The sequence below is a fragment of the Sinohyriopsis cumingii genome, chromosome 5, assembly GCF_028554795.1.
Source record: "Sinohyriopsis cumingii isolate HCF-2022 chromosome 5, ASM2855479v2, whole genome shotgun sequence".
In the NCBI taxonomy this organism is placed as follows: domain Eukaryota; kingdom Metazoa; phylum Mollusca; class Bivalvia; order Unionida; family Unionidae; genus Sinohyriopsis; species Sinohyriopsis cumingii.
In genome coordinates, this window is record NC_142965.1 from 155,113,964 (window position 1) to 155,140,918 (window position 26,955).

The following is a 26,955-nucleotide window of genomic DNA, read 5'->3' on the forward strand; positions in this document are numbered from 1 at the left end:
ATGCTCCATGACATTATAGTTTCAAGAGTATCAGTTTTCATCTTACAGTCTGAATTTTGTGGTTGAAGAGCAATTTCGTCACTACTGGACGAGTCCATTGCAGCATGTGGCATTCTCGTTTTTCAGTCACAAAATGATCGATTAAATCGAAGTACATTAATAGAAATCGATGGGAAAGAAACTTTAACTTTAAATTGATTATAATGTTCTGACAGATTTTATTTGTCAAATTTATAGAAATAAAGAGATTCTGCACAGTATCAAACAAGAGAAAGAGCACTCCACTCCTGTTGAGACAATAATCATGTTCCATATAAACCAGCAAACAAGGGGAGTAAGTCACAAGGATTTTTGGCATTCCGCTTTCATCAGTTTCTTCCATTCGCTCAGCGGCAGTAGCAGCAAGCAGACGACATAATGGTAAGTCACATGTTTAATAATACTTGACGTTTCAACCATAGTTGCATCCGGAGTAAATCAAAGTGAAAATTTATTTTTGCATGCAATTTACCAATCAGTTTTTCAAGCCTAATTCGAATTTTTCAGGATCGAAACAAATAAGATCCATGGATATGTATCAGTCGAATTTCAGACATATATTATGTTTGTGGGTTAGTTTTCATAATTGTTTATTGTTAACGCTTTCGTATTAAATCATTGATTGAATCGCTTAGGATTCATTTTCCATCCAACATTCACCATTACGTGGCAAAATGTAAGGTACATATGATTTCCAATGGATATATGCTTGCGACACGTTTTGAGCTTTGTAAAACCTTATCGACATTTGTCTATATTGACCCACAAACGGAAATGGCGTAAATAATTATCACTTTACTTTAAAACAACGTTGTTCTACTATCAACCCCAACTTAAAAAATGTCTTGATTCTTCCAGGCTAACCTTACAGGAACTGAAATTGAAGGTAAGATAGGCACATTTGTGATACCCTAAAACGAGCCTCTGTTCTGTATATAACGAACCCATGTTCAATTCTCCAATTTTGTCATTAACTGTTTGCTGCTGTGTCTCCTCTAATCCACGTTGAACTCATCCTTAAAATCTTATCTTTTCATCCTTTTGTATCCACGGATACAAATTAATCATGGACCTTCGTTGTCGAAGTCTTCTGCTGTATCGATACCAGTGCCACGAAGTAATTATACATTTTAGAGTAAAATTTTGTGACCAGATGCAGAGGGTTTCTTGACCAGTGAAGCTAGAAATTTCATACTTCAGTTAAAATATGCAGCTAAAAATATGATTTTTCCAATATGATGGGTTGCAAGTTTCTTTCCAAAAACAGATTGATCAAAAAATACACCCTCTTGTTAGGCGTTTCAGTCTGTGGGAGAAGTCCCAGTCTGTGGGAGAAGTCCGATATCAAGGTTCATTAACCACATGCTTTATTACTTCTGCATGCTGAGGAAACTTCTATGGCTTCTCTGTCACTACGTTTATTTTTGCATGCGTGTGCCGTGTTTTAACCAGGAGTCAATACTTTTTACCAGAATTCTGTGCCTAGTTTCAAATAATGATTGTGGAGATATTTAAGTATTTGCTTGACTTAAGAAAAATTGTTTACGAGGACGAATTTTTAACATTATTTCTACAAATAATTATGCATTGCGTTGAATTCTATAACTCTTAAAATTAATCGAACGTCAGCAATATCGTCCAGTTCGCATTTTTAACAGTGTAGGGATCTCACTAACTCAGAAAAACAATGCAATTAGTTTGATGGGCCAATGGTTGTTGTTGTAGTTTTTGTGGGGTTTAACGCAATTTTTCAGCACACGATAGGCTATGCATAGCGGCCAGTATTAATGTTGGAGGAAGAACCCGGGAAAACCCCGGAAAGAACCAGCGACCCACGAAAAGCTAATGGCAAGCTTTCACATGCCGACAATGGCCGAATCCTAGAATCGAACCCACGCAGACAGAGGTGAGATGGCAGTGATCCGTAACGGAGCGCTTTCGACCACTCGGCCACTCGGTGCCCCTGTGCCAATGGTCCACTTGCCTATATACAGCAATGCAAACTTAAGAAAAACAATGGTCCTGTTTGATGGGTCTATGGTCCACCTTACTATGTAAAGTAATGGAAAATTAAAAAACAAAACAATTGGCATTCTAAAAATGTAAGACTTCACCAAGAACCATGTGACAGACCGATTATCTCTTAATGTACCTCCGTACAGAAAACGTGTTGTATTGCAATTGGTAATTAGGGTGCCAATTTAAAAAAATTAAATTTAACTGTAGGCCTATATATTTTACTCTGCTTGTAAACTGGTTCAGGTCCATCTCAGAGAGATCTCTTTTATGAAAAACACCTTCACATTATTTCAATACATTTAGAAGGAAGGATGGAACGAAGGAAAGACAAAACATGTTTCATGTCATTACTATACATACAAAAGCAGGCCACCAATTTTCTTGCAAGTGGTTCCCAACTGTCAACGAAAAAGACTTTATGCAAAAGATTTTTCGGGCCCGGATTAGATAAATGCAGACGACGAGAAAATGGGAAATTAGTTGGCAAACTTTCAAAGATTTCTCCAAGCCTTTATTTACGTTGATTGGAGGCTATCTAACTATCATCGTGTTGTGTGAGGTACACTCACCGCACACATGTACACGGCCAGTACGCTTTATGCGTAGTAACTGCAAAGGTTCGAAGTCGCTATTTGATAGCCAGTTTTGTGTATGCATGTATATTATACAGTTCCTCGGAATCTTAGGGAGTCTAGGCACGCTACATTCACGTATTAACCCAATTCCGTATGAAGAACGTTTGAAACAAGTACCGCATTACCGGCAGGTATAGTTCCAAAAGAGAAATTATTCCACATGTCTTATGTAGTCTATCATTACTTATTTCTACCGACGCAGATTGTTTTTCAAATAGTGCATTTATTTTAATCCACGGTTATCTGCCCAAGGTAACGATTTATACCAGCGCATGTTACTGCGCAGACAATACATCTTCAGATATTAAGTTTACGTCTCTCTGGATACAGTGAATAATAATAATAATAATAATAATAATAATAATAATAATGATAATAATAATAATAATAATAATAATAATAATAATAATGATAATAATAATAATGATAATAATAATGATAATAATAATAATAATAATAATAATGATAATAATAATAATAACAATTGAGGCTATGATTGCAAAGCCTTGTCTTAAATCTGCTACATAATCATCTTGGAAAACATTATGCACGAATCATAAAAGTTGGCTTATATTTAGATATCTAGTCGAAATTGTAGAAGTAAACTGTTTAGCTCCCATTCAAGGCAATGCTTACTTCCGTATAAGTAAAACGATTCTCCAGATATGAGAGGTTTTATATCAGGGTATTTTGTACTTAACTTTTTCATTTGGGGTGAAAACAAGGTCTCTATCCTTCATGAAGCGGTCACATTTGTGATTATTTTTGCAGTTTTGATAGTATACTAAAATACTGTTGTAAATGTATTTTTGAAGGTCTTCAACTAAAAAAAAAATCAACCAGACAACGAATAATAGTTAAATATAGAAATAGTAATCTGGATTTTTCTGTCAAAATCGTGGTGCGTTTACTGGCAAAGAGCGAGTAATTCATCATATCAAAGTACATCAAATGAGGCAGTTCTCGTAAGGGAGACAAAAAAAAATGTAGAACATACCCTACTTCATATTGCTAGGATTAGTACAGCATGCATATTCAGACTATTGAAGATACCGTTATATACACTTGTATGCACCTAAGCAGATTCTACGGTGTCTGCGATAGGCTTGCATACTCTGTCGGTAGTGCATCGGACTGGTAATTTCAGAGGTTACGGGTTCGATACCCACCCAAGCGAGCCAAGTTCAGCTGCCACGTTGTCTCCTAGGGAAAGGCACTTACCTCCCATTTGCTTGGATCGATATAACCAATATTATGTTCAATGTTCCGTTAAAATCCACTTAACCATCATATAAATCTGCCAAACTGAACTTTCTGATGATATATTGCACACTCCAAGCACACTATATATGTTGGACGGTAACACAGAACATATGCAAAGAAGGTCAGAGATATTCTTGATTTCAGCAGAAGTATTGAAAGTCTTCAATTCTGTAACTCGCGTCGCATTGCATCCTCAGGTATCAATATCGGCCTTAGCAAATACGGGACCCCCTGGATTTATGATATTGAATTAAAAATTTTGTTCCATCGCTTTAGAATTACTTTCTTTCAGTAAATCTAGTTTTAAAAAGTACTAAAACGCGGGGCACCTGCGAGCGCGGAGCCCGATTGAACCAAATCGGTCCAATCGGTCTAAGACCGGCACTGTAAGGTATCATATTAAGCAATAAAAACTACTCTGACTCGCGTCGCATTGATAAATGCATGACATCCTCTGCTATCATATTAGGCCATCACATATACTCTGACTCGCGTTGCATCGCATCCTCATGTATCTTATTAGGCAATAAAACATACTCCAACTCGTGTTGCATTGCATCCTCAGGTATATTAGGCAATCACACATACTCTAACTCGCGTTGCAACGCATTCTCGTGTATCGTATTAGGCAGTAAAACATACTGTAACTCGCGTCGCACTAATAAGCGCGTGACATCCGTTGGTGTCACAATAAGTAAATAAAGTCAATAACGTGTAACTCGCGTCGCATATATAGGCGTGTGACATCCGTTGATGTCATATTAGCTAATTAAACAAATTGGGACAGTTATTCACGGTAAAACGTAAACTTAAATACTAAAAGTAACATATACACCTGAATGAGTACATGGTGATAAATTCGATGCTTAAAAAAACAATATCCTAAAAGTTACAAAGTACATACAGCCTAATGCTATTGCAGTTTTCAAGTGGCATACCAGCGACAAATAAAGACTGTTACATTACTGTGGACTTGGAATTGTAAAAATCCTAACAATGTCACACACACGTCTTATCACAAAAACTACTGTCACACAGGTTAGAGAATTTTTAGTTTGTACTGTACGGAGATTTGAACCTAGGACCCTGGGTAAACGGCACCCTTTGCCTTGCCTGCACGCACCAGCCCATATTCCATCACGACTAAGCACACCTCACCAAAAAATCCGTGATTGTATTATTTATATTAAATATTAATTCTGCCTAGTAGTATCAAGTATTCTCCTGCATAATCCAGAAATAGCACTTTCCGTTCTGTTTGGTGTGTATTTGTTATTCTGTATCTCTGTCTTATAAAAATGGCGCTGACAGTTGCCTCGCTTGGCGCTGAGCATTAAGAGGTTAGTGTTAGGACTGGTCGGCCTGGTGTCAGGATAATGTGACTGGGTGGGACATCATGCTACATGTCTACGGCATGATGCCAAATTGCTAGACATCACTATAAGCTGCCACACTGCAGACATCGTAGCATTATGACAAAACAATTGTTGGTCTAGGGTTTAACGCCATTTTTCAGCACAGGATAGGCTATACATGGCGGCCAGTATAACTGGTGGAGGAAGAACCCTGGAAAACCCAGGGAAGAACCACCGACCCACGAGAAGCTACTGGCTGGCTTTCCCACGTACCCACGCTAGCCGAGCCTTGGACTCGAACCCACGCAGACAGAGGTGAGATGGCAGTGATCCGGAACGGTGCGCGCTTTAGACCACTCGGCCACTCGGGGCCCCCAAAACAATTGTTAAAGCTACGTTAAAAATCCAAGTCACATACGCACACTGTATATCTCTGTCTGTCGCTCCTCTCTCTCTCTCTCTCTCTCTCTCTCTCTCTCTCTCTCTCTCTATGTATATGTGTGTGTGTGTGTGTGTGTGTGTGTGTGTGTGTGTGATAATCAGGCCTCAGTCAGATGCAAAATCTGAGTTTTATTTTCATAATTATACAGAAAGTATAAAATTGAGTATAAACACACGCAATACCACAGACTGAATGCACATGATTGGGTATAAACACACGCAAAGCCACAGACTGAATGCACATGATATGCTTAGCTGGTAAGGCAAACTATAGATCCTTTAATCAGAATAAAATTTATTTGGAGACGGGAGGGTGAAGCTCATGCAATGTCACTTTTTGAGGATATGTACATGAAAGTAAAGATTTCAGCATATCTCTCTCTCTCTCTCTGTACATAAATATATAACATGTTAACAGTATTGCGGGCTGCTGGCGCGTGCAGTTTATTGTTACCGTGTGTAAAAACATTAGTTGCCAGGAGCCCCCACCGCCAAGCATTTGATTGAAAGGGTAACATGATCCTGCTGCGTCTAGATGCGGTTCCAGAAATACTCACTCGCAGATTCAGTTGCCCATAAAAGGATCATCCACTATGATGTCTGAATGCACATTACTTGGGCAGAGGAAATGTGGACGGGGGTGGAATAAGCGATCTGTTGGTATTGCGCGTGGAAAAGAAATGGACATTGACATTACAAAATGACAAAAAACAAAACAAAACAAAACAAAAAAAAAAAACATGAAAATGGAAAATAATTCCTTGCATCACGTCGCATGAAGTTATAGCAAGGGCCAAGACCCCACCCCACCCCCTTCTGTGGATTCATAGTTTGTTTCTTTCTTGCCATTTCAAAGATCTGAATCTTTGCATTTTTTAAATTATTTCAGTATATTTCTTTTCGACCGTGATTATGAATCTTGAAACTGAGGCTAATAAAAAAGCAAGTTGGTAGATATTATAAATATTATAAAACATACTCAATAAAAAATCATGTAGTAATATGAGTTTTAGAAAAAGATTAGTGTAAGATTTACGCTTACAAAGATTACCTTTGAAACACGTGTATTCGTCAGGTACTTTGCATTGATGTGGAGTTTTAGGTTATTTAGTGCGGAATTGCTTTCAGAGAAACATCACGGTAGCAGACCATGGATGATCTTATGATAGGAATCGAACATGCAACCCATTCCACTTTCTCAAGAAACGAGAATCATTGCTATGAAATTTGAAATGCAATATATCATACGTTAAAAAATACAAGAGTAATATACGTCTTATTTAGCGGTACTGCCACACCTAAGAGGTAATTGTAAGTCGGTGTTGCTGTTGCACTTAATTTCGTCCTGGCGATATAGCAGGACGCAGCATGATTTTTGCTTGAATCAGTCATTTTTAGACACATGATAGGTTATAGGTGGCGGCCAGTATATCGCATATCCACGCTGGTCTCGTTGAGGTTATGCGGACAGAAGCGGATTATGTGAGGTATGTAAGGGCGAGGCCTTGAAGTACACCGGGGTCTCTGTTAAAATTTATCTTAGACCACTTGGCCACCCCTGGGTCTCTACTTGAAACAATCCAAATTTGACGGAAATTGTACACTTTGCTCGCTGTTCTGGCCAATAACTTTTGCTTTTAACAGTAATCTATTTATTTTTGCTGCTTTGGCATATTATCAACAATAGACTTCATCTTGTTCAAGGTCATATGATGTACTGACTAAAAGTGTTGGATGTGTCCACAATTCTTGGAATATGGTTTCAAACTGATTAAAAATTAGTTCCGTTTCTTTCCATTATGTCTTTGCCATTATTTCCATGGTAAGCGCACGTTGAGATAATATCAAAAGTGCCTTTGAAGGCACTTAATATTGTCCCTACAAACCACTTTTAGCTACTATCAAACCAGGGTACTTTTTATGACTGTAAATCCAAATGAGAATATTTGACTTTAAGTCGCGGTTGAAATGCGCTCTATTGCCTAAACAGCAGGAATCATTATGCGCTCTATTGCCTAAACAGCAGGAATCATTATGCTAGTTTTGCCATTCGATCCGTAAAGTCACCATGTTGTATGTTTCGAAATTTGCTTCCCTGCTATTTTCTTTCTGCTGCATAAACTGGGATGAATTTTTGAAATAGCTAGTTACTCAAAATGGTCTAAGCTTAAAATAGTGTATGGGACGAATTTGAAATAACTAGTTAGCCAGAAAGGCCTAAATTTAAAATACTGCCTGGGACGAATTTGAAATAACTAGTTAGCCAGAATGGTCTAAATTTAAAATATTGTCTGGGACGAATTTGAAATAACTAGTTAGCCAGAATGGTCTAAATTTAAAATATTGTCTGGGACGAATTTGAAATAACTAGTTAGCCAGAATGGTCTAAATTTAAAATATTGTCTGGGACGAATTTGAAATAACTAGTTAGCCAGAATGGTCTAAATTTAAAATATTGTCTGGGACGAATTTGAAATAACTAGTTAGCCAGAATGGTCTAAATTTAAAATATTGTCTGGGACGAATTTGAAATAACTAGTTAGCCAGAATGGTCTAAATTTAAAATATTGTCTGGGACGAATTTGAAATAACTAGTTAGCCAGAATGGTCTAAATTTAAAATATTGTCTGGGACGAATTTGAAATAACTAGTTAGCCAGAATGGTCTAAATTTAAAATATTGTCTGGGACGAATTTGAAATAACTAGTTAGCCAGAATGGTCTAAATTTAAAATATTGTGTGTGAATGAAGATTAGTCGTCACACTTTCTATCCATTCAGATTAACAGCAACAAAATTCACCAGCCTCAAGAATTTTATTTAATTTCTTGTCCCGTAATCAGATTCGTGACCTTAATTAGATGCTCATGAGCATTTCTTGAGTCACGTGTCTTGTGTGATGTGGATAATGTTTTATTTGATCTGGAAAGTGTCTTGCTCTGTCTGGAAAATGTCTTGTACGATCTGGAAAACGCAATTTAACCTAATGTTACGTATAGCTCAGCGGATATATGTTGCTTGAAACTTTCTTGGAATAGTATGTCAGACGTTTTTGTTATTGCTTTATAATATCACAATATATCCACAATTTCCTTTTGCTCCAGCATTTCGAAAAATCATTGTGATAGCTTGCATTGAAAGCATGGTGGCTGGAATACCTTTTTCTACAGCTGGTTTCATATTGCAAAGAGATTAGCCAATAACCTATACTCTGTAGATTGAGTCTTCGCTTAAATACCTCGAATCAAGTCAACGTAACACCAGAACCAAGTAAACAGGACTCAAGCACAAAATATTTCTTACAGTTCTCCCAAGTCATACGTAAAGGCTTATTGCATGATTGGCATCACCGTTAATTGTCTGGCAAAATATGTTGACTTCCGTCAGAATAGTGTTCGTTATTGTTGTTGATCTACAGTTTTGTATTTTGCATGGGTTAGAATTTTAAAGAAAAGGAATTTCCCGGGTTTCCTCCCTGGTTATACTGGCTACTTCAAAAAGACATTGTATATCTTAGGTATTGTTCCAAGAACCTTTAATTCTCTATATTTTGGTGTATGATTGATGGGTGTAATATGGGTTATAGAGTATACAGCTTGGCCTTACTCCAGATGTGCACCTTTCAAAATACTGTTAGCTCCATTTGGTCATTTTCACTTACTGAACTTCAGGGATAAATTGAAAAAAAACAGCCGATAACTTTTTTTTACATTTTATATATTTGGTAAATCATTCATTGCATTTTCAGAAGCTGGTATTTTCTGGTCTGGCAAAATTCATTTTCCCTGTTTTAATAGCTGCTAAAGATAATGTACTTTAGACTAATTCAGGCTGATTTATTTTAGCACAAGGGAGCAGCCATTTTAGTTTACAGTGTGCTTAATGTACAATTTCCATAAGTACAATATACAAAGAAATGTCAGCCACATTACATCAAAGTAGCATAGAGGTATGCCAACATTGTTTCCACTGTGCATGTTTCAAACGCAAACAACTTAACCTTACAGACGTTACTCCCCCAAAAGTGCATAATAACTGGTGAGCGCCCCAATATAGTTTGCGATTGCCAGACATTAAAGCCCACCAACCCCCACCAAAATGTATAAAAATAGAAAAGAAAGTATTTCCTATTGTCTACAACAGGAACAACAGTTTTTGAGTAAGGGTAACATATAGCAGTCCAAATCTTAAATAATTCCATGATTGGTACCTAGCGTCCCGAAGATGCCGTTTTCTTATCAACAACGTCATCACAAATTTGAATCGTCAATACCCTATCTCTGGGAGAGACAAAACATAAGAGATGCGTCTATGTTTTATACAGGGTAATAGCTTTAGAATGTTTGAAAGTGTGCATCCTTTTGAATACTTATTAAATAGTCATGCAAATAAAGGTTTCGGACTTACACAATAGATCTTTAGAGTACATGTTTATTTTTCTGATACGTCATGCGAGACTAAACTTTGATTTCAGATTGAAGCTTTACTTCTTAGGTAATGTTTGAAATTATTTCTCCGTCAATCATTTAAAAACGTTTTCGTTGATGTTATTTTATTGCGGCCTCATTATCTAATTGCGCAAAATAGAATGAAATAAGGAATTGTTGTTGTAAGGGATGTATTGATCCCTTGACAGATATAAAAGCAGGTAATAAAATATATATTTTTGCACAAAATATTAGATTTTTATGGTGAAAAATAATAATTGCTTGTCATTCATTCTTATTATTGCTATAGAAACTGCTTACCGTTTATATTCGGTTGTTGACTCCGATACTCTGTCAAGGGATCAAATACCATAAGAGTTAAAATTACAAATATATTTATAAAAATATAATATAAATAAAGGCTGCATATATTGAGATGAGACGCATCAGCTCAATTCGCAAATATCGTTCAGTTTATGCCACTAAAACACTTGTGTGTTCATTAGTACTTTCAAGACTGGACTATTGTAACTCAGTTTGGTCTTGTTCATCTCAATATCTGCTCCAGAAACTTCAAAAAGTTCAAAACACAGCTGCTCGGATCATACTTAAAGTACCACGATCAGAGCACACCTCCCCGCTGCTCTGTACCCTACACTGTCTCTTTGTTCTCTGTGCTACTTTTCACTGTCGGACTCTAGTCCAACATACCTATCTGACCTCACCCATGTGTAGACACCAGCAAGATACTTACGCTCCTCTTCTGAAAATCGTATACTCATTATTCCCACTATGAAAACAAAGTCATATGGACAGCGTTCTTTTGCATACCAGGGCCCAGCAACGTGGAATGAATTGCCCACTGAACTTAGACACAAAGACACCGTGATCACATTCAAGAGGGCTCTCAAAACTCAATTATTTCGACTGCAAGAACAAACTTAAAGACTTAATAATGTTTCGTACCTTAAATATTCTCAGCATGTTTTTTTTAAAAATGTTTTCTAATTTCATGGTGTTTGTTTTTGTACATATCATTATATGTTTTTTTATCTTATAGGTGTTGTCTAATGTTGTAAAGCGCTTAGAGCTTCTAAAGATTAGGCGCTATACAAAGTCCTCATTATTATTATTATTGTTATTATTATTACATTTCGTTATCAGCAGATACATGTCTAGACAACGATACGGGTCTAGGCAATGATATAGGTCTAAACAATGATTCAGGTCTATACAAAAATACGAGTCTAGACAAAGATACTAGTCTAGACAATGATACACGTCTAGACAGTGATATAGGTCTAAACAATGATACAGGCCTAAACAATGATACAGGTCTAGACAATGATATAGGTCTAAACAATGACACAGGTCTAAACAATTATACAGGTCTAGACAATGATACAGGTCTAAACAATGATTCAGGTCTAGACAAATATACAGGTCTAGACAAAGATACGGGTCTAGACAATGATACAGGTCTAAACAATGATACAGGTCTTTACTGTGATACATGTCTAGACAAAGATACATGTCTAGACAAAGATACACGTCTAGACAGTGATACTGGTCTAGACAATGATACAGGTTGTATTCGGCAAATAAAATAAAATAAATTTTTAAGGCAGTTATGAATCTGTCGCTTTTAGAGTTCCTCGACAAGTTAAGTCTCATTTTGTTTTATTCCTCATTGTGAGGTAGGGACTAGGTGGAACCACGACTAACCCAACGTTCGCCCCACAAGCTATGCTCTCCAACTGTACCGTCGAATCGGTAAATTTCCAACAGTTCGCATATATTATAGTCTGTCTTCGTGGAAAAAGAATAACTGTTGTTATATTGTGTCTGCTTTGTAGTAGTGGTTAAATGTTATCACTAGAAACATTGATATAAAATTTAGAGACATTCCATAGACTATATTCTGATTAATTTCGTATTCCATGTTTACGTACGAACGTATTTATTAATCCGTTACTATTTAAAGCATAGTGATGGAGGGGACGATATTCGGAATCATTACGCAAAGTTTACAGAACGTCAGCAAAACTGATTTTTTTCTTCTTCATCAAATAGTAAGGAGACAATTGGATCAGAAAGTGAATTGAATTGAATGTTATCACAAAGAAGGTCAGGATGCGTCAACAAGCAATCCGTATGTGCATCTTCCATGAAACATTTTTGAAAAAAGAAATGTGGGTGGTCAGCATGCGTATTTCTATGAACATTTCATACAAATAAATAAATGGCTATTGAGCAATACAGACGAGTTGTATACATCAACGAAAATGGGGGAAATGGTTTATTTTCATAACGAAAGCTTTGATTTGTTTTGGTGCGATGAATGCACATATGTTATTAAAGCCAGGCACTTAGTTTAGAATCGTGTTCAACCATTTACTATTCTTGGCCTGGCCAGATTCTATGTGCTTTGAAAATTTGCAGATATCAGGCTTCACTTGAAACGTCAGTACCACCATGTGTTACAGTAAGCTGTTGTTGAAGAAATACCTGCAGTTGTATTTATTTCACAAAAGATTTTCCGAAGTAAAGGAAAATATAGCAATAATAAGCCTTGAGCTGATAACTATATCATTGTTTTGGCTAACTGTTCTTCTGGTGTGTGTGTGTGTGTGTGTGTGTGTGTGTGTGCGCGCGCAGAAGTTATTATTCTTCCTACTTGATGTAAATGTTATATTTGTTACTTTAAATGTTTGGATTTGGATGCTTTGTTTTTCTTTATTAATTGAACCTGACTTTATCAATGCTCAAAGCGTCGTCTGGCTCCCCAAACTTTGCGTGGTACATAGTTTTGATTTATACCCCAACCCCCAGTTTCATATATCATCATTAGATCTCCGTCTACCTGCAATCGGAGTGTCTTCGACCATTTCGTAGAATGCTAGAGAAAAATCTTGGATGTAAAGAGTGCATTTGTTAACTTCCCACAATTCCCTTGATGTTATTACGTCACAATAATATCATACATGTCATAACGACACTATGGCGTCATATTTCTAATAGCAGCGCAACCTGAGTATGAATGAATTTTTTTCTTTTGCTCTTAATTTGTTATGTTTTTTTCCATGAAAAATTGGAAGAACAACATTACAAGTATAGAAAGGCAGACACTTTCTTGGTGGATAAACGTTATCGAGTGCAGCCTATACTTTGTGTGCCCTGTACCTCCGTTATATATTGTTACACGCACACGGGTATTTACTTGACCGAGCGGTTGTCAAACCCTGGCGCGATTCTCGCTAGAAGTCATAAGTTTACCCAGACTTTCCAAAGACTTCCATACAACTTCAGTTGTAAATTAGAAAGCCCGACGTGTCCATTCTATACCTATATTTTCCTCTAATTAATGCAAGACCACAGATAAACCAAACTGCCAACTATCAACCGCACCTCTGCGTGTTTTGTCTTCATCATGTTTCCGTAATACGAACCGTTCAGGCCTTAGAAAATATATGGGTACTCCTTAACAATGGGAACTATTTTAACTCCGCCACCTTAGGCCAGTCAATGTATGCTTTCCAGGCACATTTCGCCAATATAACTGCACCATATTCGCCCACATGGCGACATAAACGGAGTCTGCCAAGTCCCTTCTTATTTATTTCCTTTGTGTAATTTACCGGTTTAATACCGTAAATACTGTCCTTTAAGTCACGCTACCAATGTATACCACTAAATTTTAATATGGACTATCGGACATTCATTCGGTTTTGGTCGGAATTCACTGCTAGTGAACCAGGACATCATGGAAACACACTAACACTTCACTCCGTGACTTTTGCTCCTAATAATTAGCTCATTATTTCGGGCTAGGAATATTTCCATGGCGCCGAATTCCAATAATCGCACAAGTAATCACACAAATCTAAGAACTGCTTAAAACGGGGCGCTATAACCAAGTGCGCATACTCTAAATTTACTACAATATCTTTCTCACGCATGCGACAGAGAAATCTAGCTGTTTTGCTAACCTTACTTTTTTATCTCAGTCTAGTCATCTCAGACCAGTCGTCTCAGTGAAAGTGTCCACGCGCTCAGAACTACTTTTACTAAAAGAAACCCGTGTTGTCTTCTGCTGTGCCTGACATAGTTGTACTAAAATCAAACAACAACAACAACAACAACAAATATATAACAAAAACATAGTAACTATAGGTAAATCCATCCTTGAGAACACACCATGCAAAAACATTTCGAGAGAGACAAAGACACAAACGCATACGATGTCGAGCTTTTTGGTATTATGCTAGTTCGTTCCACACAGCATGGTCAATTTTATCCTATATGCAGTCCTAGCTCAGTACATTTTCAGGTCTGCGTCATTAATGTAGCTAAAGCTACCTAACTAGTTTTAAATACTTTGTGTGAAACAATTTATATACTGTTAGCAACATTTAATGGCGCTGACCTGATAAATGACTGCTACAGATAGGATCAAATTCTCAATGCTGTGTGAAATGAACTATGACAGAAAACACTGATCCATGCACATATACTATAGACCTATACACTTCATAGCCTCCCAACTCTCTTAACAACTACGGAAAACTTAGTAACAGCCACAAAAGTGTTATATAAAACATGCTTTGTTCTAATTTTGTTAAGCATCTCCATTGTGCCCCGGCTGAATCAAAAATATACCTACAATATTTCATGACAAATAACGCACTTACCAGCCAAAAGGAACCATTTATCTGTCAACACATTAATCCATAAGCAAATTTCACAATAGCACTTGCCTTATTTCCAGGACAGAAAAGTAAATGTTAAAGAATCTGTGAACTTGACAGTTTAGTACATGGTTATCCGCTTGAGTCCGTTTTTGGAGGGTCTGTTATACACGGGGGTAATTGTACAATCAATATAAGGACAACACAAGTATGTCACAAACAGTTTCACCTCCTCCAAAGAAAAGACTATTTATATACGATAGTGACACAAATTTCTATTTACCCATGAATAATAAAGCAAGATGTTACTGTTCGTTACAGCTAGTACTAAGTATAACTACAGTAGAGCTGAGTCGCCAATATCGTTTTATTATTTACAGTATAACTTTTCAAAATTGGAACTAATGAAAATAAAAGTTTCTTGTAATAAATATTAATTATTTATTGTCAGTTTCATATAACATCCATATATTAAATGTGATAATACCTCATTACTATGCGACGTTTAATGTTGATATTTTTCTTTGCGCACGCGTATACACTGTGTACTTCGGACGTAACGGTCACACCACAGCCCACATTAACATATTTAAATTCATGCGCCGCATGTAAGCATTGGAAGAGAACACAAGTGAAGAATTCTTTTTGCTTTAAAGGAAAATATTGGGTGAGAAACATAATCTACGTTGGGGTTTGGACCGAGAAAAGGAAATCCCAGTCGCGGGGTTACATTATATGTCTCCCCACTCGGGCAAACCTCGTGGGGAGACAAATAATATAACACCTTGACTGGGATTTCCTTGTCTCGCTCCAAACCCCAACATAGATTCCATATGTGTAACCTCTAGTCGGATGTGATCAATGCCAAAACGTTTTCTTTGCTACGTCATAGTCTTTACCTATAAGTCATACATCGAGTTTTATATGGCTAGGACAAAGCGTAATAACAGACAACAACATAGTAACTGTGATCAACATTAATTTTGAATTTAAAAGAAGTAAATTAAATCATTATTTTCAGTGTTCAATAAATTAAATTTGAGAGAGATTTAAATCCAGTAAAACAAATAATATACACATCAGTGTAATATTCTTATTGCGAGAGCGTCATATGAATATCTGATTTCTTCAACACCTGACTTTGAATGTGGCTTATTCTTTGCCTATCTATCCGTCCACCAAAACGTACCTATTGGGGAAGTATTACGACGATCTCTTTCAGAGAGTCGAATTTATTCTTTCGTTGGTAAAAGACGAGGATGTTCAATTAGCAAACTGCGAAAAGTATGCTGTTACCAACAGAAATCGATTTGGTCCAACTTTGTACACGTGAAATAACAATAAAGTTTATCGCATCACAAAACGTGTATAAAATTACTTTATCATATTATTCAAGTCAAAATTTTACCGCAAGCTTACAAGGATGGTTTTAAACATCTTGTTTAAATAGACGTCTGTAAAGAAGGCGTGTCTCAATTAGCCAAACGGAACTTTCAGTATTTACGTGAAGCATGAGGTTATATCAGCATCACAACGAGGTTTTACGTCAAAATCATCTAATCATACAAACATATAACTCTTCCGAATTTGAGTAAACCTCCTTCTTGGTTTTCGAATTTTTTTATAAGTGGGAGCGTGGGAGCTTGTCTTAAACTGCCCTGACTGTATCTACAAAGAGTATGTGCACTGATCAGTGTTATGGGATAAAAGGTGAAAACAACGCCTATTTGTGTTTTATAACAAGAAGATAATTTCATTTTATTTGAGAAAATGTTGACTCTGGATTATAATGGGTAAAGTAATGACTTCTAAAGACCCCTGGCTTGTATACCGAATAATTGTTACAATATTCTTGCTAACTGATATAATTTTTACTTTTCTTTACCTTAAAGGTGAGATTTTGCATGATTTATTTTCATTATTGATTTAATTTACCTTCAGCAACCATTTAGGACACATGGTACTAATTATACGGAAGAACAGTGAACCAGTCTAGAAATGGGTGAACAAATAATAGAGTATTTACGGGTTTGGTGGTCCATAATTAGTTAATAATTAAAATTAAAATTTTAGTAAAAATATCTTTTGAGAGCTTATCCTAGATGTAATTTTAAAAAAAATATAGACAAAATTCTATTGATGCAATTTTAGTATTTTTACAGGTTTGACTTAGGATTACTCAATAATGAAAGTAGCTTCTGATTCGTTTTTGTGCAGAATCAATAAAATATGTTTCATGCATATGTAGATAAACAAAATGCCGCGGCTGATATGGTGTTCTCCATATATAAGCTTGCACCAAGGTTAGTTGTGCATGGTGAATTATAGGTCTCATCAGCAGCACCCATACATTTTAAGTTATTGAATTTTGAATATGACATTGTTTCCACATGTTTACCATTGGAGTTGAATTAGTACCGTGAGTCCTTTAGTGACGAAAATTGGGGCGCCTCGTTCTCGGTTACTTCCCTTTATTCCCTAGGTCCTGGCTTGACTTACCAAGAAAGCCGTAGCGGGCGGTGTGACCTAGGATAGTTTTGTTCTTGGCGGTAATGTTTAATGTTTTACTTTTATTTCCCTTTTCAAAAAAAAAACTCGTTTGGTGGAGATCTCACAAACCCACGCGAGAGCTCAGGGTTGAACGAACTATCCCAGGCCTTGGCTTGGCCTTCCGCTTTGTAGCCTTCAGAGCCGAAGTGGAACGGGTGACCCTGGCTAATACTATACCATTAAGGGCCGTCCATTTAGTATGTACGCATGGAGGGGGGTTAACCCAAATGCGTACGTTTGCGTATAGGGTGGTAGTGGTGGTCTACTGATAATGTACCTATGCATAGGAAACGGGGGGGGGGGGGGGGGGCGGCTGGTGAAACCTCGATAATAATTAATAATTTGTCTAAAACATGACCTGTTTGAATTTTAGCGGACACTAGTCAGACTTTTTAAAGTTACGCAGCTTATTTCTTTGATGCAGCCAGACATTCAACGCCGATGAACTTGTCTGTTTTATTAAACACGTTAATATTATTAATCCTTGATCGTTTCTGCGTAGATTAAATATAGGCCGTTCTATATAATTCGTGGGTGGGGATGGTGCGTCGAGCGTACGTACGCAGGTGGTGTGTGTGTGTGTGTGTGTAAAAAAGCACGCATGTGTACAGGGAGTGGGGAAGGGTCAAGCTTTGACAGAGTTTTGCGTACGTACTAAATGAATGGCCCCTTATTACATACTTGAAACCAATTTCCATTAATTTTGCGTTAACATTACTACTCCATATTTTCCTACATTGTAGCTGAACATTTATTTGCACGTGTCTTTACCTTCCATCTGACATAGGACTAAGTCTGTTTACCTAAAGACTTTTTTTTAAAAACATAGTATAATGCATAGAGAAAGAAACGTTTCTCGTTGTGATGTGTAAAAATTGTAAATGTTTAATTAAAAAAATATTAAGAAGAGAATTGATTAGTTTGAGATAAAATGCTAAAAACTGTCAGTCAAAATATATGAGTTCCGTAGAAAGACGCTATGGCTTCCTAATGGCCAAATGATATAGCCACGTGACCAGGCAAATCAATAGTAATTTATATTGACTTAAAAAAACTAAGTTGATTTTGGGCTTCGCGAAAAGTTACAATGTGATAATGTGCAAAATTGTAGACTGATCAGCGAGGTATGTTTACTTTCGATCAAGATGGCGAAGATGTTGTAAGTTTGTGTTATATCAAGATGGGAGAGATGATGTAAGTTTGTGTTATATCAAGATGGGAGAGATGAAAGTTACACAGCGTGTGTGTGTGTGTGTGTGTGTGTGTGTGCTCAGTTCTTCGTATTCTAAGGATGATCTGAGCAGCCCTGTTTTGAACTTTTTGAAGTTTCTGTAGTAGATACTGGGACGAACCAGATAGATGTGAGTTACAGTAGTCCATCGTTTGCTGAAAATGGTACTAAGCCCATAAAACATCACAATCCTGCAGTATATAGACCTGCTTTTCCTGACTTCAAATGGTGCTTCCTTTGTGCAATATTTGTGGTGCTATGTGTCTTGGATATGCTATATTTTAAGGCTTCCCTTAGATTATCTTGCTATTTATAGCGCCGGAGTAAAACAACTAGCTTCGCATTGATGGCATTCCAGGTTCGATGCACGATGCCGACATAGTCAGGGACACGTGGTATATGTTTTTTTCGGATTCTCTGTCAGTTTTTTCGCCATTGACATAATCAATACATGCTAACAAAACAATAATTTATAGATGTAAAAAGCTTTAATTTTTGTTTTGTTTTTCATTCAGATGCCAAAGAGGTATTCGACCTGTTTGACTTTTGGGACGGTAGAGATGGGGAGGTAGATGCCTTCAAGCTTGGAGATCTTCTCCGGTGTCTCGGACACAATCCTACCCTCGCCACTATATCCAAGCATGGAGGAACCAAGAAAATGGGTATGCGCACCTGCAACGATGACGAATTTCCGACACCGCCAGTCTGTCAGTCAAATTTTAATATAGATTACCAATTTTGTAGACCAGTTTTATCTTTGGATACGAGTCATTTATTACGTAATTATATTTACCCCCAAATCGTACCGGAGTTTTTCAGGTATATAGCCATAGACACTCAGGTTGTCACTATATACAGTGTATGCAGAGACAACTAGTAATGGTTTTGACAGTTTTAATTTACTTTTCCTGCGCTTTCCAGTAAAATCATACAGATTGTTATTGCATAGGACATAAACTGATTTCCTAGCATGTGTTTACACAGGGGTCCAGTATCTTTTAAAGAGGGATTTAAGTTTCACTATGTTTATTTGTTTTGTCCCCAAAATATTTGTCATTGTTTTGTTGTTTGATTTTTTTCCCTTTTTTGGGGGGGGGGGGGCAGGGGTAAACTGAAACGAGTATTATGACTGGATGGGGTGGGAGTGGGGGAGGGACATAATGACCTGCAATATGGGTATATCCCTATCAGTCCACGAGGAGTAAGCATTCATGTTGAGTGTTGTGTATTCTCGGCATTGAAATAAATGTCTTGGCAAATCAAGTGTCACCAATCTAGACCATCCAATATTTTGGGAGCATACAGAGATAATAAAAAAGGAAAAAAGAGAATGAAAGAAAATAAATCTATTTTCAGCCAACACACAAATGACTACGTGTTCGCTGACAAATGTAAGGTACTACAGGTCGTACAAAGCAAGGAAAGAAGATTATGCCATGCACAGAGTGCTTATGTCGTTGTTTGATATCAGATCTATTACACAACTATATGAAGAGCGGGTTGGAAATTTAGCACGAAAATCATAAAGTCTTGCTTTTGTTTCGTCTCCTGTTCGGTCAGTATTAGTAGCACTGTTACTTTTGATCTTATAACATTGATGTTATTGACCAAGTGTACATAAACTGTAAATCACTCTAGTATTTCTCAGATGAATGGGAGATATTAAGACCTCATGATTCTGGATGATATAACCCCAACACATGTAATACTTGTGTACCATTCGATCTTTCCTATTTGTGCGTACATCATCTCATGAATATCCTCTCATACCATCACACTGTGAATATCCTCTGTCATATCGTGAATATGCTCTCACACCATCATATTGTGAATCTCCTCTCATACCATCATATCGTGACTATTCTCTCACACCATCATCTCATGAATATCCTCTCATACCATCAGACTGTGAATATCCTCTAACTGTCATATTCTAATATCCTCTCACCCCATCATAATGTTAATATCCTGTCACACCATTATATAGTAAGTATATTCTTACACCAGCATATCATGCTTATCATCTTACACCATTTAAAGTAAAGAAATAAGATTTTGTGGGCAAGATTATGACTACTGTTACAACCCTGTAATCTTGAACTAAGTAACAAGAAAGAGCAAGAACCAACATATTTTGTAAAATGTTGATATGACAACAGTTTTGATGTATCACAATGATATAATCCAAAATGTCTTTAAATGAATTCACAGTAATTCCAAAATAGTTATTTACTTCCAAGTCTCTGAGCACTTCGTAATTCCAATGAATAATTGAAGTAAAAAAAATCTTCTAAAATAATATTGAACACTAAAAAACTGACTACACTACAGATGTTTAAGATAGGAATAAAGAATTTCTGTTTACTTCTTCCTTATATAAAAAACTAAGACACAATAACAGAAACATGATGAGAGTCATTTTCCCATCAAATTCATAAACAAGATCCCTGCTAGAAACTTACAAGGTCAGAAGGCTGCATAAACATGTTTACTTCCAAGTAATAATAATCTTGATGTATTATCTAAAATCATTTACAAAAATTAGCTATGTAATATGTTGCTTATAAAAAAGACATTAGAAAGTAGGCCCAAACTACTGCTGTCAGTTATTGATAAAGGTCAAGCACACAATACAAATTAAATATACATAACATTAGTTTGTAGATATACTCAATTTTCTAAGAAAGTCAACAACATTTAACAAGCAAACATTTTCCTCATAATGAACATACCTAACTCCAGTCTCCATCGCTTCACTCCTCGACCCTCATTAATAAAGATCTTAAGTGAGTGGGAGTGATGGTAGGATGGGGTTATATAAATCAATATGTCATACACCTTTGCTACACATAGTCTAATGTTGCATGATATTTGACATTGCAGGTGAGAAGGCTTACAAGTTCGAGGAGTTTCTTCCCCTTTATCAGGAACTATTAAAAGAGAAGGACACAGGAACCTTTGCCGACTTCATGGAGGCCTTCAAGACTTTCGATAGGGAGGGACAGGGTTACATTTCTGGTGCTGAGTTGAGGCATGTGCTCACATGCCTTGGTAAGTCAATCAATTGCTTCATCATAGGGGTTTACAAGTCCTTATCTGGTATGTGAAAGATTTCGTTTTTGTACGTCATCCATCAGGTTTTGATGGATGAAGGATTATAACCTTTATAAATATTACCTTTAATGTTTCATAAAGTAATATAAACATTTTCTTCATCTGAATGTGATTTAATCATGGCCAGTAGGCCATATAGATATTTTCAATGCATCTTACTGCAAATGACTGATACTCTGTTGGTGGGGGTGGGTGGGGTAATTGGCACCCAAGTGGATGGAATTTGACATTCCAGTATAACTGTTTTTTCAGGTGAAAAGTTAACAGACCAGGAAGTTGATGACATCCTCAAGCACATTGATTTGGCAGAAGATTTGGAGGGGAATGTCAAATATGAGGGTAAGAAAATAAATTGTTTGATAATTGTTATCGGACTTATGAAAAAAAAGAGTGTTGCACATAAGTTGTAAATACTGTCTTTGTTTATTTTAATGTTAAACTGAAAGATAGTTGAAATACAGGGACACATGACACAAATATTTGACCAATTTCATTGTACCATGGTGGGTCCATGCTTGGAAGCCAGTGTCGATGAGTACCAGATTACTTAGATTGGTGACATTAATATACTCCTTTTCATGGTCTGTTCATTTGTCTCCATCTGCAGCATTTCATACAGTGTCGTTTTGCCACTTTTACATGATAGAGTATTTGAAGATGTAAGCTTGGATATTTCTAATTAGTCAAGCTTGTTTTACCCTAGAGCACATACTAGTATTTCTCATTAGTCAAGCTTGTTTTACCCTAGAGAACATACTAGTATTTCTAATTAATCAAGCTTGTTATACCCTAGAGCACATACTAGTATTTCTAATTAGTCAAGCTTGTCATACCCTAGAGCACATACTAGTATTTCTAATTAGTCAAGCTTGTTTTACCCTAGAGCACATACTAGTATTTCTAATTAGTCAAACTTGTTTTACCCTAGAGCACATACTAGTATTTCTAATTAGTCAAGCTTGTTTTACCCTAGAGCACATACTAGTATTTCTAATTAGTCAAGCTTGTTTTACCCTAGAGCACATACTAGTATTTCTAATTAGTCAAGCTTGTTTTACCCTAGAGCACATACTAGTATTTCTAATTAGTCAAGATTGTTATACCCTAGAGCACATACTAAAATTTCTAATTAGTCAAGCTTGTTTTACCCTAGAGCACATACTAGTATTTCTAATTAGTCAAGCTTGTTTTACCCTAGAGCACATAGTAATTGTAATTTAGTGACCCTTTTCTCTTGCAATATTTAAATCTTTTGTTCCTTGGACATCACTTCTAAAAATGATTGATGCGTCACAGCAAAAAAAATTCAGTAAAACTTGTATTAGTATGATCAACTTGACTTTTGGTCTATGTTATAAACTGTTGGCATAGTGTATCATACATGGGACAGTATAGTATACATTACATGGGACATCATATTGTACATGGGACATTATATTGTGCATAGGACATATTGTACATAGGACATCATATTTTCCATGGGACATTATATTGTAATTGAACATCATGCTTTACATATGTAAGTGTAAAGATTATGATCTAAGCAACATAAGCTGTTTCTGATTTATATTGTTTAGTGTGCTACAAATGGAAGTGTAATACTACTTGATATATGCCTGCTTGGATGGACTGTTTGAAGTGTAATTGATACATACTTGCTTGGATGGACTGTTTGAAGTGTAATTGATACATACTTGCTTGGATGGACTGTTTGAAGTGTAATTGATACATACTTGCTTGGATGGACTGTTTGAAGTGTAATTGATACATACTTGCTTGGATGGACTGTTTTTGAAGCGTAATACTACTTGATACATACTTGTTTGGATGGACTGTTTGAATTGTAATACTGCTTGATAAATACTTGCTTGGATGGACTGTGTGAAGTGTAATACTACTTGATACATACTTGCTTGGATGGACTGTTTGAAATGTAATACTACTTGATACATACTTGCTTGGATGGACTGTTTGAAATGTAATACTACTTGATACATACTTGCTTGGATGGACTGTTTGAAGTGTAATACTACTTGATACATACTTGCTTGGATGGACTGTTTGAAATGTATTACTACTTGATACATGCCTGCTTGGATGGACTGTGTGAAGTGTAATACTACTTGATGCATACTTGCTTGGATGGACTGTTTGAAGTGTAATACTACTTGATATATGCCTGCTTGGATGGACTGTTTGAAGTGTAATACTACATGATACATACTTGCTTGGATGGACTGTTTTTGAAGTGTAATACTACTTGATACATACTTGCTTGGATGGACTGTTTTAATTGTTATACTGCTTGATACATACTTGCTTGGATGGACTGTGTGAAGTGTAATACTACTTGATACATACTTGCTTGGATGGACTGTGTGAATTGTAATACTACATGATACATACTTGACTGGATGGACTGTTTGAAGTGTAATACTACATGATACATACTTGCTTGGATGGACTGTTTTTGAAGTGTAATACTACTTGATACATACTTGCTTGGATGGACTGTTTTAATTGTTATACTGCTTGATACATACTTGCTTGGATGGACTGTGTGAAGTGTAATACTACTTGATGCATACTTGCTTGGATGGACTGTTTGAAGTGTAATACTACTTGATGCATACTTGCTTGGATGGACTGTTTGAAGTGTAATACTACATGATACATACTTGACTGGATGGACTGTTTGAAGTGTAATACTACATGATACATACTTGCTTGGATGGACTGTTTTAATTGTTATACTGCTTGATACATACTTGCTTGGATGGACTGTGTGAAGTGTAATACTACTTGATGCATACTTGCTTGGATGGACTGTTTGAAGTGTAATACTACTTGATACATACTTGCTTGGATGGACTGTTTGAAGTGTAATACTACATGATACATACTTGACTGGATGGACTGTTTGAAGTGTAATACTACATGATACATACTTGACTGGATGGACTGTTTGAAGTGTAATACTACTTGATACATACTTGCTTGGATGGACTGTTTGAAGTGTAATACTACTTGATATATACTTGCTTGGATGGACTGTGTGAAGTGTAATGTTACTTGATACATACTTGCTTGGATGGACTGTTTGAAGTGTAATACTACTTGATAATACTTGCTTGGATGAACTGTGTGAAGTGTAATACTACTTGATACATAATTGCTTGGATGGACTGTTTGAAGTGTAATATTACATGATACATACTTGATTGGATGGACTGTTTTTGAAGTGTAATACTACTTGATACATACTTGCTTGGATGGACTGTTTTAATTGTTATACTGCTTGATACATACTTGCTTGGATGGACTGTGTGAAGTGTAATACTACTTGATACATACTTGCTTGGACGGACTGTGTGAAGTGTAATACTACTTGACACATACTTGCTTGGATGGACTGTGTGAAGTGTAATACTATTTGATACATACTTGCTTGGATGGACTGTTTTTGAAGTGTAATACTACTTGATACATACTTGCTTGGATGGACTGTTTGAATTGTAATACTACTTGATACATACTTGCTTGGATGGACTGTGTGAATTGTAATATTACATGATACATACTTGACTGGATGGACCGTTTGAAGTGTAATATTACTTGATACATACTTGCCCTTCAATGGACTGTGTGAAGTGTAATACTACTTGATACATACTTGCTTGGATAGACTGTGTGAAGTGTAATACTACTTGATACATACTTGTTTGGATGGACTGTGTGAAGTGTAATACTACATGATACATACTTGCTTGGATGGACTGTGTGAAGTGTAATACTACTTGATACATACTTGCTTGGATGGACTGTTTGAAGTGTAATACTACTTGATACATACTTGCTTGGATGGACTGTTTGAAGTGTAATACTACTTGATACATACTTGCATGGATGGACTGTGTGAAGTGTAATACTACTTGATAAATACTTGCTTGGATGGACTGTGTGAAGTGTAATACTACTTGATACATACTTGCTTGGATGGACTTTTTGAAGTATAATTGATACATACTTGCTTGGATGGACTGTTTGAAGTGTAATTGATACATAATTGCATGGATGGACTATGTGAAGTGTAATACTACTTGATACATACTTGCTTGGATGGACTGTGTGAAGTGTAATACTACTTGATACATACTTGACTGGATGGACTGTTTGTGGCCTTGTTATTCTTCTTATCACTTTATTTTTAGAGAGCAATATATGCCGTTTGACAAAGCATTCTAATGAGCATAAGAAAGAAAAATATTCATATTTATTTTGTTTTCATCTTTTGCAGAATGTGTTAAGAAGGTGATGGCAGGACCCAACTAAACTTTCTTCTCAAGCTCTTCTTCTCATATCATTCTAACACAATGACTCTCAAAATTTAAAATGGTACAGTTTTCTCTTTTGCTGTTTTGTTCATCAAGAAACGAAAAGAGCTCTTTTCCTGCCGACACACTCTGGGGAAAGGTCTTACAAGATGCTGACAGAACTTTTTGCCACCATCTGCTAGAGGCAACACCACACTGTAGATTTCTAGTCTTCGATGCATGGAATGCCAACCCTAATAAAATTGTTAACTATCAAGATTTTGTAAGACCTTCCATATTGTAGAATCCACATTTGCCGTGTGTACTTGTTTATAAGTTTTGAATGTTCATGTTTTTACTTTATTGTTTAAAAGCAACTATAACCAGTACTGGTTAAGGCTGCATGATGTCCCAATGGTCACGTGATCTCGGGGGACTCTATTGAAGACTCTTGTTTGTAAGTTCATCGTCTGTATGAAGTAATGACTTGAGAGAGCACAAGAGGAAATGTGGAGATGGGTATCCCTTACTATTTCCTCTTTAGAAGGTGTGAATAGTGCAATATAATATATTTTCCCGAATAAACTTGTTTTCTCAACATACTGTACCAATTTATCATTTTAATTTCTCTTTCCTCACTGCAGGGCACTGTATGTTTTCCTTATGGTTCAGCAAATGGTGTATCATCAGTCATGCATCCATCAACATTTGCTATGCACAATGCATTATTAATACAATTCAAAGAAGGTGAAGAAAATTCAGTGGAACATTAGAACATTAGGACATTTAGTGGAACATAATAACATTAGGCATTTAGTGGAACATAATAACATTAGGCGTTTAGTGGAGCATTAAAATAGTATTGCATTTTGTGGAACATT

General features: G+C 36.4%; 1 protein-coding gene across 1 annotated transcript; it reads left to right on the forward strand.

Moving 5' to 3' along the window:
• The first annotated feature begins 298 nt into the window (after positions 1-298).
• LOC149800504 (myosin essential light chain, striated adductor muscle-like) lies at positions 299-26,672 on the forward strand. The gene is made up of 6 exons (XM_089960131.1): positions 299-420; positions 898-925; positions 19,163-19,309; positions 21,531-21,698; positions 22,014-22,100; positions 26,059-26,672. Exons 1-6 carry the CDS (start codon positions 418-420, stop codon positions 26,091-26,093), a joined length of 468 nt encoding a protein of 155 aa, XP_089816257.1. The 5' UTR covers positions 299-417; the 3' UTR covers positions 26,094-26,672.
• The last annotated feature ends 283 nt before the right edge of the window (positions 26,673-26,955 follow it).

Excerpts from the sequence above, each read along its gene's own strand:
- LOC149800504 (XM_089960131.1), top strand. Across the intron at positions 926-19,162 it reads TACAGGAACTGAAATTGAAG|ATGCCAAAGAGGTATTCGAC; the intron begins GTAAGATAGGCA and ends TTTTTCATTCAG. Across the intron at positions 19,310-21,530 it reads TGGAGGAACCAAGAAAATGG|GTGAGAAGGCTTACAAGTTC; the intron begins GTATGCGCACCT and ends TTGACATTGCAG.